The sequence below is a fragment of the Taudactylus pleione genome, unplaced genomic scaffold, assembly GCF_031769625.1.
Source record: "Taudactylus pleione unplaced genomic scaffold, aTauple2 ptg000064l, whole genome shotgun sequence".
NCBI lineage: Eukaryota > Metazoa > Chordata > Amphibia > Anura > Myobatrachidae > Taudactylus > Taudactylus pleione.
This window is the reverse complement of record NW_028284466.1, coordinates 4,861,657-4,878,328: the sequence shown is the minus strand read 5'-3', so window position 1 is coordinate 4,878,328 and position 16,672 is coordinate 4,861,657. Positions and strand designations below refer to the sequence as shown.

Genomic DNA, 16,672 nt, shown 5'->3' with positions numbered 1-16,672 from the left:
GGGGTGCCGTGAAAACAAATCTGATGCACTAGGGTGCCGTGGTACAAAAAAGTTTGGGAACCACTGGTGTAGGTAATTAAAATGATGACGTGTTTGAGTGTAAATGACATTTGTTTAGAATAATCGTTGTGATCCAGGGTATGTAGGACTTGGTGAGGAACTACACGCCTCAGCATGCCTTGTCAGGTGGAGGGAGAGGCCACACGGGCAATGATCCCCGGAGACGCGGGAGCCACATGATGATGATGATGATGATGATGAGTGCATGTGCAGCGGGCCCGGCCGGCAGGTTACTGGTTAAGCCCAACCACACAGTTCTCCCTAGCAACAGCAGCAGCAACAACCGCCGCGCGTGATTCCCTCCAGCCGCCTGCGCATGCGCAGCCCAGGGCGGACAGAGAGAGCGGCAACACCGGGGGGAGCTGGAAGATGGCGGACAGCAGCGGCAAGCTGAAGGGTCTGCGGGAGCAGATGGGTAAGACAGGGCAAAGCATGACCGGGGGTGGAGGGAGAGGTTGATGGGGCGGCGGTGTGTGACGGATCCAGCCCCGGATTCTGTTGAGCTGTAGACAGCAGACGTGGCCTGTCATGGAGGGAGAAGCTAGGAGGGGCTACTGTGTGTATGCTGTGACCCGGGGATCCCACACGCAGGGGAGAGCGCCTGGCGGTGTCACACACCGGCTCTTATCAGCGGCCTCAGTCAGAGTCACTGATTGTAAGGTCCTGTCACTCAGTATACCATGTACACATGTCTCCCTGTGAGGGAGCTGCTGGCATTCAGGAGATCAGTCCCTCTCCGCCCCCCATGTCTGCTATAACTGTGGGGGTAACTACATGGTGCTCTAATACCGCTTAGAGATGTGATGTGGCCGCCGCCGCCGCCTCTACTGCTTCCTCCCCCCACCCTGTGGCTGCTGCTTCCTCCCCATCACAATGAGTATTAGGACTGAGGGCCTGAGAGTGACACACATGACATTTCCTGCCTCTGTATGAGACTCCTAAGGCGTGCATGTCACATTAGTCTCTATACACTATGACTTTTGTAGCTGCTGCTGCAGAACCTCTTTGGAGCCTATGACCCATCCCTGTGCTGCACAGCCAGAGGTCCCCCAGCTGCAGAGGAGCTTTGGGGGGAGTGACGTTCTGCAGCTCAGCTTCTTGGAAATTAATCATTTCAAATTAATGTTTTTTTAGTTTGCTTCCTGGTTTTTTTTTCCTCCATAATTCTGTGTATTATTAAGTGTAGTAGGAGCTTCCTATCTTTCATCATACCATAGGGCACTTTTTTTTTTTTTTTAAACTGGTGCAAAGTTTAAAAAAAAAAAAAAAAAAGGGGGTTTGATAGACCAAATTGTAACTAATTCTGTAATACACTTAACCAAGTCATGGCATAAATAACAGGATGACCTTTTCCTTTTGGACTGGTTTTCATAAATATTACCCTTTGGGCAAGCTTTAAATTTATGTAGCTGATATAATCCCCATTTTATGCCTGGGTGAGAGTAACACTTAGAGCCCTATTCAATTAGAGCGGACCCGTGATACTTTTTCGCCTCCCCAGACTTTCTGCCTACTTCGCCTGTTTTGCAGGTGGAAAAGTATCGCGCGCATGCCCGCAAAACTTTTCCGCCTATTACATTGACTTTCCAATTGAATACGGAGTATAATCAAAACAGGCGAAAATGACGTCATCGTCAAAGTTTTTGCCAAAAACACGCGCAAACGGATTTTCACCTCAAATTGAATACGGCCCTATATATTTAAATGTTTAATATAATTCCATATTGTTTTTATGAGCATTTTCATGACTAACTTAGATTTCTGGATCAATGCATAGTAGTATAAGCACATTCCACAAGATGGAAGTAAAATTTTTTATTTGGGGGGGGGGGTTTCGGCTTGTTATCCTGTTGTGTCACCCATCGGCTTTGATTCTCTGAATTGTAAACTCTCACATACTTGGTTTTTAAAAAAACATGTATTTCTTCTTTGCGAAGTGCTCGTCCTGCCCAATTAGTGTAATAAATTATATACAGTGTATGTGTGTGTATGCATATATATATATATATATATATATATATATATAGTGTTCCTGCTAGGCCGCGCCCTACCATATTTGTAAAGGGCAAAATGCACCCTGCCCTCCGGCGCAGCACCCTGCTGAAACAGCCTGCGGTTATTGTCCAACCACGGGTGGCAGTGTCCTGTGGGAGGCGAAAACTGCGGTGTAGCGGTCACCGGCTGTGATTGGATGCCAGGCGCATCTAGTCTGATGACGAAATGCGTTGGGGCGTGGCTTGACGTTACTTTCGTTGAATGATCAAGTGGCCCATCAAGATCCTGGAGGCGTTCGGGTGATTTACTGGCCTTATTGTTACACTGTTATTACTTGCGGTGGTGCTGACCGCCTGTTTTGGTACGCACGCAGATTTGGAGTTGATTGCTAGTTGTTTGCAATAAAATTGTTACTTTTTGATGCACAATGTGGCACCCCCTTTGTGTGCTTTAAAAAAATATATATATATATTTTATTATTCTATATCGTTTTATTTAAATAGTTATACTTTACAACACAGATTTTGTACATTTTCATTAAAGTTTAATTCCACCTTATAATTAGCTTTCATAAATATATTAGACTCAAACATATATATTTGCTAATACAACATGGAACATGTGAGCTTTGTTAAAGGTGCATATACACGGAATGCTATCTTTCAACAATATTAACGAAATCGTTCAACGATATATTGTTCCGTGTGTATGCAATGAATGACCAACGATGCGCGCTCCTGCTGGATGATAATGATATCGTCCATTGGGCATGCATGCAGGCCAACCTGGACGATATCGTTCATTTTCCATATGGGAGAACGATCGTTGGTCGTTAACAATATATTTGGTATGTGGATGAACAATATCGTTCATCCAGCATACCGGTAATTTCAAGGGAGATCATTCAGCGATACCGTCCGCTGAACATATCGTCCCGTGTGTACCCAGCATAAGAGTATCAAGTGATGCCTGGCTACCCAGAAGGGTAATATTATTGGTACAGATAACACAGTGCTATAAAGCTTTGGGACTGTCTGCTGACCACTCCAACATTAAAACTTGGTTTTGTTTTATCTTCTTTGCAAGTGTTCTCAATTAAATACATTAGCTTATATGACAAGGCTGTAGACAGCTTGGTGATTGGGAGGAGAGTGCATTTTATTACAGTGTATCCTTGCAGTATATTATGTGAGTTGTAAACTATTGCCAGTTATTGCATAGTGCTGTGTAGGGAGACCAATCCTGGAATTCGGGATTGAAAAACGCTCAATCCCCGGATTCAGTTGGTTGCGGCACTGGCAGGCAGCAGCAAGACTCAGTGGCTGCACTCTGTCCTCCCATCCCTCAGTCCTTATCTCTCCACCCCTCTGTCCAATAGTATCTATTACTCCGTCTTCCTCCACCTCCGTCCTTCTATCCCCCCCCCGTCCTTATATCTCTCTTTTTGTGACATTTTTTAATAAGCAACTGTGAGTGAAATAGAAATGAGTTTTAAGTGACAAACATGAAGGATGCGCTCGCTCTACATGAGATTCCTGCTCTGAAGAGCTTCATTCTTTTGTGTCCTGTCAAAGGAAACAAGGTGTTTATATTATTGTTTCTGGTTGTGTTGCTGCAGATTATAACTGGGCAGTGTCCACATGTTTACATTTCTTAAAGAATTTTCAGGTCTCTTTTTATGAAGCATGGAAGTGTCTGTCTCCCTCAGTATATATAATTAATGCAGATAAGGAACACCGCACCATGTGATAACCCCTTCTGCAGAGTCTAGCAATGCGATTAACACTGGTGACAGATTACGACTAAAAATATCAGTTAGTTGAAAGGAAAGTCTAACATGGTCGACTATCTTTATAATATGCCTGTCTTTATGGAATCTTACAGAATAAAAATGTGCAAAGCTGGACTCATCTGGCTGGCTAGTAGAAGGATACTGCCTCTTTATGGCTGTGATTTAGTAATCCATGCAGGCCATGTTTGTTTTGTGGTGGAATGTACCATATGGTCTGATACAAATGTGCTTGGTGTGCACAGGTAAAGAAGTAAATACATAAATTTGGATAATATGGAAAACAAAAAGTAAATACTATGTATAGGCATCCTATGATCACCATATATAGCCTTGTACCCAACGTAATGGCATCATGCATACCATAATCCCACGTCAGCACAACTGTTTCACGATCACCATTTACTTGGCCCTGTATATTATTTGCAGTGCTTGTTCCAAATGTGACAGCATCATAACCCATCAGGATCATACAGGCTCACCATACACAGACTTGTGCCCAGATAATAGATTCTACAGGAAATCAGTATACTGCTCTTTGTTCATGAAACTGTAACGATCATATTGTCGCAGCAAATATACAGACATCTTTACTTTTTAATTGAAGTCCTGCCACAGTTACGCAGTGTACAATAGTGCTCTATATTACACTGCAGAAAGCTTCGCTGACCCTTGCAGCTTGTTTATGATGCGTATACTTTGTGAGTTATATAATTAATACTCTTCAATAAACAGGTTCTGCAGTCAAAAGCCACCAAATTCTAAATTCCATGTAATTAGAAGGATTCAGTATCCTGACAGTGGCATCCCGGCAGCAATGCAAATCCAGATCGTCCCAAGGTAAGTATTTCCTACCCTATTCTACCCGCTAACCCTAATCCTTCCTTAGAGGTGCCTAACCCTAACCCCCCCCCCCAAGTGCCTAAACCTAACCCCCCCTTCCCTGCCGCCTAAACCTAAGTCCCCCGGGGGGTGCCTAAACCAAACCCTCCCTTCCCCTAGCCTTTCCCTAAACTCCCGGGGGGTGCCTAACCCTAAGTCCCCCCCCCCCCCACACACACACCCTAATCCTAACCCTATACCCCCCGCGGCTGTCCATGTCCGGCTTACCTTCGATCGTTAAGCCGGGTGTCGGGCTCCCGGTGTAAGTAAAATGACAGACGTCGGGATTCAAAAAAAATTGGGTTACAGTGGTTATGATCGAACGGTGAAGTAAGCTTAATGGTTTTTTTTTGTTAGTTTATTTTGTCTTGCAGTAGGTTAAAGCTGGGCATCCACTATACAATTTTCTGTCCACTATACAAGATATCTGTCCAATCTGGCTGGTTGGAATGAAACCCTGGTAATGTATGGGAGCAAATAATCTTCCATTTGCTCACAAACACTGGAAAATAGTCAAAAATGGTTGTTCAGACAAATTGGTTAAAACACACAAATTTAACCAATTTGAACAATTTTTTTTGTCCTTTTTTCAGTGTTTCAAACCATATGATCGACTGTCATTGGCTCCCATACATTACCAGGTTTTCATTCCAACCAGCCAGATTGGACAGATTGATATCTGACAGAAAATTGTGTAGTGAATGGCCAGCTTTAGTGTAAAAGTTGTATTTGGAAGGATAGGTGTCAGCCATCTGTAAATCCCTCTTCAGTTTCTCTTCACTCTATTTCTCTCCCCTGTTGTAAGCAATTCCTGTCAGACTATTGTAATTGTCCAAGTGTATCAAGTTCAACTTCTGCATTGTTTAATTACTGAGTCTTTATTCATTTCTAGGCTGATGCCCCAGTCCTGTGCACAGCTGGAAACAAACAATGACTGCAGCATATATGGATGCAATAGTCTCAGGTTATATACACAACCTAGAGATCATACATATGACTGCTGATAATGAATGTTTCCAGCAGCTCCGGTGCCCCTACCCCTTTCTGACTGTCAAGCATCAATAAAAGGTGGTCTATTGCTTCTATGAGTTGAGGTTTAACTTTAAACCTTATGCTTAGTAGCACAGTCATAACACCGACTTTCAGCTATGCATGGGACTGAAGACCACAACTTCTGAGTGTGGGAATGGGGGCCAACACAGTAATAAATTAAACAACCTCTAAACATGTTCTAGCATTGGACACTATTAAATGCTAAAAAAACAGCCTGAGCTTAAACATTGATAGAAGTATATTTGTTCCTCTGCTGCTAGCGGCAAAGAGAAAGGGGCTACGTAGACGTGTGAAATTTTATATTTCAATTGATAAGTGTCTGTTTTCAAAGATATCCTACTTTGTCAAGACCCAGTGTTCCTTGTCATACATAGAACATGTTATTAATGGATAATGAAGGTGTAGAGGATTTATGTAATGAACCTGAAGCCCCATACACACTAGACGATATCTTGAGTGATTTGGCTGATTCTGATGCATCGGAACGACAAATCGTTCATATCGTCCTGTGTGTACGCATGATGCGAGCTCCCACGGGTCGTCCGTCACTTCCTCATATCTTATGTACATACAGATTGTAACTAGCGATGCCATGCTGCCGAATGGCCCCTGTCATTTTATGAGATAATTACTTTATATTATACAACGCAAACGTTCAATGAGTTCTGGCCGCAATATCTACAGATGTCTCGCAAGACAGCTAAACCTATTTAACGTTTGTATGGGTAATACATGACATTTAAGGTGACTCATACAGATGTGTCCACATACAACTATCCTAACCTATAAGTCGTGTTACACATAAAATGTGACAGCCATGTGACTTGGTAGCGCATTGTCTTTTCGTGCAACTTTTTACCTTCAAATGCGTCTTATTCGCACAGCGAATGGAACACACAGGCAGCTTCTGCTGATTAAAATATGCGCCAGGCTTATGTTCTGTGTGCAACTGCGGGTGTATCTGCATGCAAAACGCTACGTTAGTTTCACCGCCGCACTATTCACACCGCTATGTGAATAAGACACATTTGAAGGTAAAAAGTCGCATGAAAACTCTCTTGGGACTACCAAGTCACACCACGGCATGGCGCTACTAGAAGGGCTGTTTACCGCGCAAGGAGGCTAGATGTGTGTGGATACATTTCTATGTAAACGTCTATATGCCTGGATGAGACCATAACCTTTTATAGTGTAATGCTGACCATACACGGCACGATATATACGTGCCGATCCGACATAGGTGCTATATCGTGCCGTGTATGAGCATGATATCGTACCTGATATCGTGCTGCGCGCTCCCGAGTGATCGTAAATCGCATCCCCAGATCTTCCCGCAGGTTAATCAGATCTGGGATTAGATGTAACATCACATTTTGATGGTGGAGGGGGGAACCGGCACATCGTGCGGTCATTGGGGACCGCTCTGAGAAAGCACGATCCGTTTGCCGACGGATCGGCAGTCTCCCTACACGGTGCATTGCACAGTGTATGAGCACCTTAACTTAAGAAGGCCTTTTTAAAACGGTAACCCTTTCAGCATAGGCCAAGTACTTAACCCTTTTTTTAATAAAGATTTTTACCATGATAAGTCACATGGTAGCCAGATAATCAGCCTCTTGATGAAGTCCATGACCAAAAGCGCAGGGATTATCACAGTGCACACAAACATCACTAGGAGTCCTTGACATATAAGGGAATGACACACTTAAACAAGCCCACCAATCAACTTCAGGCACGCCTGCGTTTCTTCTACCACTGCCCCGTCACCACCCCCCAAACGCTGACGTCCAGTCCCTTGATATGCGATAGCGTTATATTTGCGTAGGTGATCTCAATGCCAACTCACACATGCGCACTGTGGTGCGTGCGCTGTTGCGATCCGTATGAATCAGGCCCAATGTTCAAAAGAAGTGGCTGGAGATTAAACTACGTGATGGAGAGGAACCCAGCTGCACTGGATTGTCAGGCTAACACAGAAGATTGTATTTTGCCATCATGGGTCACATCAAAAAATCTAAAGTTTGGGCTTGGTGGTCCTGTTATGTTCAATAGTGCTTATAACCGTGAGATAATAGCAAAGTCAGAAATAATCTTTATTCAGTATGTAGCACAGCTTGTAAACAATGTTAGGGGGGGATTTACTTTGTAATAATTAAGTATTCTAATCATTCAAATCTTCCCTTAAAAATGCAGTTTTGAAACATGGTGATAGCACCTGTGACATTATTCACAACTAATTCCACCCACAAATGAATATAGAGCAGGTGTATTCAACTGCAGCCCTACAGCTGTTGAACTAGACATGTCAGCCTGCCCTAATAACAAAACTGTGGCAGGACAAGCTGAAGTGTGTAGTTCACAGCTGGAGTGTTGCATGATGAATACCCCTGATGGAATGTGTTATGTGAAGGGGATATTGTGTATGTAATAATAATTTGTATAAAACTATATGCACCATATAATATATACATGTATTTATTTTGTATTGTGTCGCACATTTCTGAATGCTTTGCTGAGATGACAAATGCAGCCATCAACTGTCAAAAGTTACTATAGAGGCACTTGGCTTTTAAACGGAAAGCAGTGACTACATGGGCGGAATTCAATTGTTTTCTCTCGCAAGATCTCCGGTCTAAAGTGACAGGAGATTGCCGAACGCATCCAATGAGGTCTGGTTTAGCCGTGTAAAACGGCTACACCCGACCAAAGTGCTGGATGTGATTGCGAAAAGTGCAGTTCGGGTGCCCTGCAGCTGATTGCGCCCGACAGGAGCAACAATTGAATAGCTCCGTCGGGCGCGTAGGCGGCTGCAACAATTTAATTCGGCCCCATGTCAGAAATTGAGAAAGCATGGCTTCCAGAAATGTTAGTGTGACATCAGCTTATTTGGTTGCAAAAGTTTAGCTCATTATTAGTATTCTTATTAAATTATTATTTTTTTTAATCATTGTTGCTGTTAAGAAAGAAACTTGCTGTTAATTGAGAAATTCTTTAACTCCGTAGTATTTTGCTGATCACAAATTTCGACACAATTTCTTCACCGACCGGATTTGTCACAATTCTGTATGTGATGTTTCCTAAAAAAATGTTTCTACTGGAAGACTCAGGGCCTGATTCAGAGCCGGTCGCTATTTGCTCTCGCTCGTCCAGAAAATAGGGGTGGCTATTCAAATGAACCGTTCGCTGTTTGCGGTCTGCTCACGCCTCTAGGTTTGAACGAGCGAACAAAACTTGCGGTCGTTTTTTGGGAAACTACACCCCCTGGCCGCACGCATCCTACGTCATGTCCGCTATTTATTAGATTAATCGAGTACAGGGTATGAGCTGCTCGCTATTCTTGTGGTTGGTTTTTGCTACCACAATTTTGCGAGCAGTTCTGGCTAAAAAATAACCCAGTGACGTGGTCAATGACGCTGCTGTTTTAAATATGCACACCCATAAAACGCCCGTTTTGACCTTTAAGCACGCCTGCGATCGGATCTCCACTCCCCGTATTCAAGCACCTTCCCCTGTTACCACCCACATACGCCTTATCCTGTCACTCAAATTAGCAGCACATATTTTGCGAGCACATGAATTTCGGCCGCATTGACTGGTTCGCGCATGCGTATAACGATCCGTACGCATGCGCAGTTGGGCAAACATCGCTCGGAGCGAACGAGCTGCCGCTTACGAGTGGCTCTGAATCAGGCCCTCAGTCTCATAGTAGAAATATTTTTAAAATGATATCCTGTTTATAAGTTAGGGATCATAATTCAGGATACTGGTGGCAGATGTATAAAAACTGGTGCCTATATAACTGCAGAAAAGGTACTGTAGCCCATATCACCAATCTAACCCAACAACAATATAACCATACAACAGGCACATAACTTAGTTCATGTGGCTTACAGCACTGATTTCAGTTTTGACTATACCTTTATTGGGTTATTGGGTTTTTAAGGAGCTGGGGGGGGGGATTCAATGATTTTTATTGCGACTTTAGTTAATGGGCGCCCAATGGAGCAATTCAATTGTAGCTCCTATCAGGTGTGAGTGGCCACGGGCGCAAACGTTTGTCCTGAGTTGGCGAGCAGAAATGTGCGAAAGTTTTGTGGCATACGAAATATAATACATAAAATATATCAGCACTTCAATCAAATGTTTAGAAAAATTGGATGCACAACAATTACATCATAGTATTAAATTCATTCAACATTTATTCACAATAATAATAAAACAAATTAGACAAATAAAATCAATTAATCACATCAGCTGCTTAATATAAGACCCAGTGTATGTTTCTATTAGGATAGCTGGACTACACTATAGCTGGTAAACCCACATTTAAGTACTTCTTGAATGTGGGAGCATAATCCACAAAATGGGTAATTACCCTAAAGTCACCGCTGGAGGATAAAGTCCCGTATTGGTAGTAATAATCCAAAAAAAAGGTAAAGTCCTCACCAGTATGCAATGTCTTTTTAGTGGAGCCTCATCCATCAGTAGATAAACATAAAACAATGTCCAATGAGGTCCCAGCTACAAATGGTAAATAGTCCAGTCCTGGTCCAAGCGCTTCCGCAGAGGTTCTTAATAAATTGTAGGGATAAAACACATGACGCGTTGTGCTGCTGTCCTGTGCAGCTTATCATATATAGTTGATAAAGCTGCACAGGACAGCAGCACTGAAAATAAAGGATTTATGGTACATTTGGGAAAGGATGTTGAATGGTGGATTTTAACACTGCTCTGAAGCCTAAACAGAGTAAGATGTCAGTGTCATTTTTACCCAGGTTGTGGTACACACATTTCCGTGAACTTGCACCAGGGGTGTATTATTTGTTCTTTATCTATGGTTTATATTTGAGCGCCTATTTGAGGTAATATTAAATTTGTATCTATATCATTTGGGGAAGGAAGGCGGAACCTCTTTCTTACTTCATTAGTTGCACAATATATAACATAGTGCGCTTATTGACAGAATAACTATGTTGAACTCCTAGGATGAGTGCCCGGAGCTTTTCTGTTGTCTGGATTGTGCCCCCTACTTAAGTTGGGAGATGCAGTTTGCTGCAACTAAAGCCCAGGATTTAGTCGCAGTAAATGGCATAATCCAACTTCAGTGCTGGGTGCAATGCTAGTAGTGCATGTAATAAGTCCTCAACTAGTCGAGCAGAAATCCTCTAGTATGAGATTTACAGTGCTGCCAATTAAATAGCTCCGGGCACCCATTCCCGGAACGAAACAAACTCACGCTCAGTTGATTTGCCCCCGAAGTCTGGTGTACATTAGCCCTGTTAAATAAGTGTTGTATTCTCCAACTGCCTTGAGGAACACTATACACTGAAGTGCAGAAGTCATGGGATAGATGCCTAGTATCATGTAGGACACCCTCAAGCCCGGCGAAGTGCAGCAACTTAACATGGCATCAATTCCACAAGTGGACGGAAGACCTCCGGAGAGATGTTGACTCATGGTGTCTGGGTAGCTTCCCACAGCTCTCTAATATTTGTAGGTGCAGGATCTTGGATGCGAATGTACCTCTCCACCACATCCCATAAATGCTCGATTTGAGTTCATGTTGGGCGAACGTGGTAGCCACACTATTCATTGGAACGCTACACAGTGCTCCTTGAACCAATTCTTGACAACTTGTGACCGATGACACGGTGCATTATCCTGCTGGAATATTCCATCTTTGTGGGGGTACATGAAGTCCATGAAGGGCTGCAAATGGTCATCAAGCAATGTAACGTAGTGGTTACCGTTCAAGGTGGACCAGCAGACCCCACTCATGCCATGTGAACTCACCCCATGAGCCTGCACGGTGCCTTGTTGACAACTAAGGTCCATGGTGTTATGGGGTCTGTGCTAGTCCTCCAGGGTCCAATTAGCGACATCACGAGCCCAAGTGAGGCTCTGTGTCCGGTAATGTTAACAGGAGTGTTTTTTCTGCTCCCATGGAAGCTAAAGAACACTGCACTGACCTGCTGGATATGCGCTTGGTACCTCCTGCATTGAATGAATGTGGATGTGATTTTAACCAATGTCGCTTGTCACTACGGACATTTCTGGCCAGACACAGCTGGTCACGATCATTGAGCACCTGTGGTCGGCCACTGCGCTGTCCACAGTGGGTGGTAATGCCTTCCAAGAGGTATTCCCGGCACACACAACACGTAGGTTGAGGAATGTTGAATGTCCGAACAACTTTGGAAATGGAATGTCCCATCTGTCGGGCACCAACTATCGTAGCCCCGTTCAAACTCTGATAATTCACGTCGCCTTGCAATGAACAGCCTAGTTGGTGTTCAAACTGACTCACAAGATGCCCGATTGCAACTGATGCAGGTCTGGGCATTTCTAAGAAAGCAGTACGACACAGCCACTTACCATTACATATTGCTATCGCATGACTTTTAGTACTTCAGTTAGCATTTCTTTTGCAAGTGTACTACAAGTATTTTTTTCAATGTATTTTTTGCCTATTCTCCGTCTAGCAGGCCGGCGCTGTTGGTAGTATGCATGCTAAGTGAGATGTGACTTGTAGGTTTGCACCACTTCTGTCATTTTGTTCTCTACCAGGGACTACTACATTAGGTGACCCCAAGAATGACCATGCCAAATATAACTTGTGGTTATTATTTACATCAATTCTTCCCCGACAACACTTGCCAGTCATTCACTCTTGTAAGACCTTGTAAAGGAATACCACTGTCATGAACAATGACTGAGCTGATGATGAATCTCTAGTTTGGGTCATTCTGTGATTTCCTATGTCACCAGCTTGTATTGTAAATTGGCATATACAGTAATCCTTGAAATTCGATTTTCTACAAACATCACCATATTCTATATTAATAACAGCTGCCAAATTACTTGAATTGCAGCAATGAAGGAACATACAATTGCATGTTAATAGCTCTGTACAGTAGAGTGGCACATTAATGCCAAATACAAACATAGAAAATCCTATCCCTCACTCCAAAGGTATGTGTGTCAGCACGCTAATGCTTCTCTGTTTTTCTAATGGGACAAGAAACCATGTTAAATGCTTTAGAATTTGCATATTGGTGCATGATTTGCCTATATACTGGATATATGGATATTAAGGTAATGATTGAGCGCTTGTATTCTTCCAGGTTGTCTGCTAATGTCATGTCATCCTAAATCTCTGTCAGGACTTGCTGCTGCTTTATGTGTTTTTGTTAATCTGGTTTCTAACTAGCTCCATTTAGCAGATAGCATCCATTATTTCATTGTACTTTACTCAATATATTGGGCAGAAAATACTCCAGCAAAAGGTTACTGCAGACCATGGGCCTGATTCATCGCGGATCGTAATTGCAACAGCGTAAGCAGATCGGCCGATGGTGTGTACTGCGTAGGCACTGCAGCACGTGTGCGCAGGTCAGCATTGCGATCGTACTGCGATCACATTTGCAGATGCAAAGCCATCGCAGAGTGAGTGACGGGATGTCAACGTTTGGGGGTGGTGAAGGGGGAGTGGTTGGAGAAACACATGCGTGCCTGTCCGTTTGAACGCTGTTTCAGGGGCATGCATAAATTAGCCACTTCGACGGCATACGTAGCTTGTGTACTCACTGCGTGCGACGAGGTTATCAATTTCTGAGACTGGTCAGACCTGCTGTAATTGTGCGTGAGGGGCCGATGTTACCGATGTATACGCCCGGACTGCGAGGTCTTACGGATGTGTGAAAGCTGTAGTGGGCATCACTATGCTGGCTGAGCAGTCACAAACATTAGTATATTTTCGCCGGAGACCTACGTGCATAATCGCAGCTGCGATCGCAATAGTGATACATAATGAATCAGGCCACATGGCAGAGAAAAGGCTGTACATGTTGTCCCAAGAAAAACACTTGTACTTGAAGGGACAGTTTTAATTATACGTAAATGGGGGTTATGCAATGTGATTTTTATTAACTGTAAATTTAAAGAAAAAAAAACTATTATTTATAAGGTGCCACAAGGGTTCCGAAGTCTTGTAAACAGTGAAGTAACATAGCAACATTACAAAATACAAGATTCCTAAGATATAATTAAAATCAACTGATTCCATAATTACGTACAGCAGTGTATCCTGACCTCTGTCCTCAGGGCACACTAACAGTCCTGGTTTTAGTGATATCCATGCTTGAGCACAAATGGTTAAATCAAAATAACTGAGGTTCTTATCAAGACATCTATGCTCAAGTATGGCTATCCTTAAAACCTGGACTGTCAGTGTGCCTTGAGGACTGTTGTTGGGAAACACTGACATAGAGGAAGGAGAGCCCTACTTGCAAGAGCTTATATTCTAGTGGTCATGTTCACTCACTCAAGATTTTTTCTGGTCAGGGTGTTGACCACTGAGAAGGGCACATTTATATTTTTAAGGGCAAAATTTTGGACGGATCATTAAAGTTTGTATATAGTTATATATACATCAGTAATATAACATTAATATAATCAATGTTATATTTACTGTAATATAATGCCCACAATTCATCTTATGCCACACAATAATGTTCCCAAGTCATATGCCACACAGTAGGGCCCCTTGTCCGCCGTATGCCACGTAGTAGGGACCCCTTGTCCGCCGTATGCCACGTGGTAAGGACCCCTTGTCCGCCGTATGCCACACAGTAGTATTTACTTAGTGCCTTAGAGTGGGAACTACTACAGTACGTATGGTGTGTGACTACTCCTTTCTGATGGTTACGCTGCATCAGAGACACTGACTCCCGAGTTTTATGTCCTAGGTTCCGGGAGCCAAATGGTTAACAGCTTTCTGTTTGTTCCATGGGATGTAGAACTGTAAATTGCATGCATCTGCACTCTGCAGCTTCCAGTCAGCCTGTTCAATCACATGTCTGCTTATTTGTCAGAAGTGAAATGGAATTCTTCTAATGTTCTATTCTGTGATTGCCAAAGGAAATGTTCACCTTACCTCGATATAGTGTTCACTTACAAATTGCACAGCACTATGGAATCCTGTATAAAGGGTTGTATGTGATAATAGATGCGAATTGTATGTGATAATAGATGCAAATCAATACTAAGGGGCGTATTCAATTGGCCGCAAGGTTTTAACCGGAAAAAACCTTGTGGACCTTACGCCCAATTTTGGATTACTGCTGGTATGCATGCTCCTGATACCTGCGGTATCCAATTTAAAAACAATACACTCTGGGTTTTCTGTTTAGAAAACCCAGCGGGGCGAGGAAAAAAAAAGTGTTAACCTTTTTGGTGGTCTCTGTGGCTCCCGGCCATCTCCCGTCCATCTTTGCACTGGAGAGGGGGCTGCTGGGCAGGGAGGTGGCTGCACATACTTACACTGCTGCTGCAGGAAGAAGACGCCTCATCGGAAGGTGAGTAATTACTTACTAAGCTAATTGGACACTTCCAGTTGCTTAAGTGGTCATTCGGGGGCGCCGCAGGAGTCCCGACCATTTCAGCTAAAAATATGGAGTTTAGGAAAATTTGCTCGTGTTCCATGGCTGCAAGAAAAAATACCTCCCGCTGCTCAAAGTATTAAAAACCCTGCACCTAACTTTTGCTGTTCTCGCACCTAATTGAATATGTCCCTATTCAGAAGAGCCTGTGATGTGGGAGACTAACCTACATATTTACACATTTACTGATTTATGTTGCATTTTGGGAAGTGACTGACAAAATCCAGTTGACAGGTCACCATGGTGAATACCAAATAGACCCTGGAAACCAGAGGAGACCTAGGGAGCTAAGGGTACCGCATTGTTGGGTAACGAGGTGCAAGTTATGTTACCTTGGCCTGTCCTTATTCAAAGTGTCAGCGCCCACTAATAGCAATTGCTGTTTCAGTATAAAGCTCCCTCTCTGCTACAGGGACAGATGGGGTCACTTTGTGCTTAAAATTACATGCTGGGCTTTCTGTTGTGTGCACTATATGCATGAGCTGGATACATGTGTTACGCCCTGCTTGTAACCTGATGGGTAATAAGGATGTTTGTTAGACACCCCCCTAACTGTTTTGTAGATCACTCTTGTGAACTACAGATACATTTGCTACTAACTTTTGGAGAAGTTTATCCAGCCATAGTTTAATAACCTCCAATTTAATCTTACATGTGGACCAACCCCTGAAACAATTGTTTTGTTTTCTTGTTTAATTTTCATTAGTAACCAACCTGTTTGGTTCTTCTCACAAAAATATTATAATGAGCAATCATCTCTGAGAAATACTTGGAGGGATATCTCCCGTACAGTTGATGGGTGCCTTGTGTCACAAGGAATTTCATTTGGAGTTACACTGTGGGGCTCCTGGTATATTACCTGCTTTAATAATTAAGGGCTTCAAAGTTTCTAAAGAACATTTTTAGGATTTGCTTATGTTTAAGTTGTATGTGGATGCAGTTTTCTGGTAGAAGGGTTGTGCTCATAGCTCAGGTAGCAGTCATACAAATGTGATAGAAAAACTAAAAATAATAGTTCAAGCATGATAAGCAGAAATATACAATATCTTATAGTCCAGTCCCCCTGTCCTACTAGGCCTCTTTCCCTTTACATGTTACACCGTTATGTCACAGAATAATAATTACAATCTGAGAATGTCAAGTTGCATATAATAGACATTCATCATTAGCCTCATGTGTTCACTGAGTTTCATGTTCTTTCTGTTTACCTTTGGGAACCTTATTATACTAACAATACAAGTTACCATGGTGAAATGTCCTTTCCTCCCTTTCTACTCTCTGATTGCACAGTAGCTAGTAGAGACAAATTATGGTCCGTTGAGTATAATGTTGACCGAGAATTAAAGATAGTAGCTCTCGTACTACATTTTTATATTCTGTAATGGTAACCTGTAGGAAGAAAGGGGGCTTTGCAGCGTATAGATGCTATTCATATATTTTCTTGCTTGCACAC

At 42.9% G+C, this 16,672-nt stretch overlaps 1 protein-coding gene across 8 annotated transcripts in view; it reads left to right on the top strand.

Moving 5' to 3' along the window:
• Positions 1-308: 308 nt before the first annotated feature.
• The window catches only part of MAP7D3 (MAP7 domain containing 3), an 89,805-nt gene continuing 73,441 nt past the window's right edge, over positions 309-16,672 (top strand). For all 8 annotated transcript variants that reach the window (XM_088465768.1, XM_088465767.1, XM_088465772.1 and 5 more), the window contains exon 1: positions 309-475. In XM_088465768.1, coding sequence (XP_088321894.1) covers positions 430-475 — 46 coding nt within the window. In that variant the 5' untranslated portion in view covers positions 309-429. The remainder of the gene's footprint in view (positions 476-16,672) is intronic.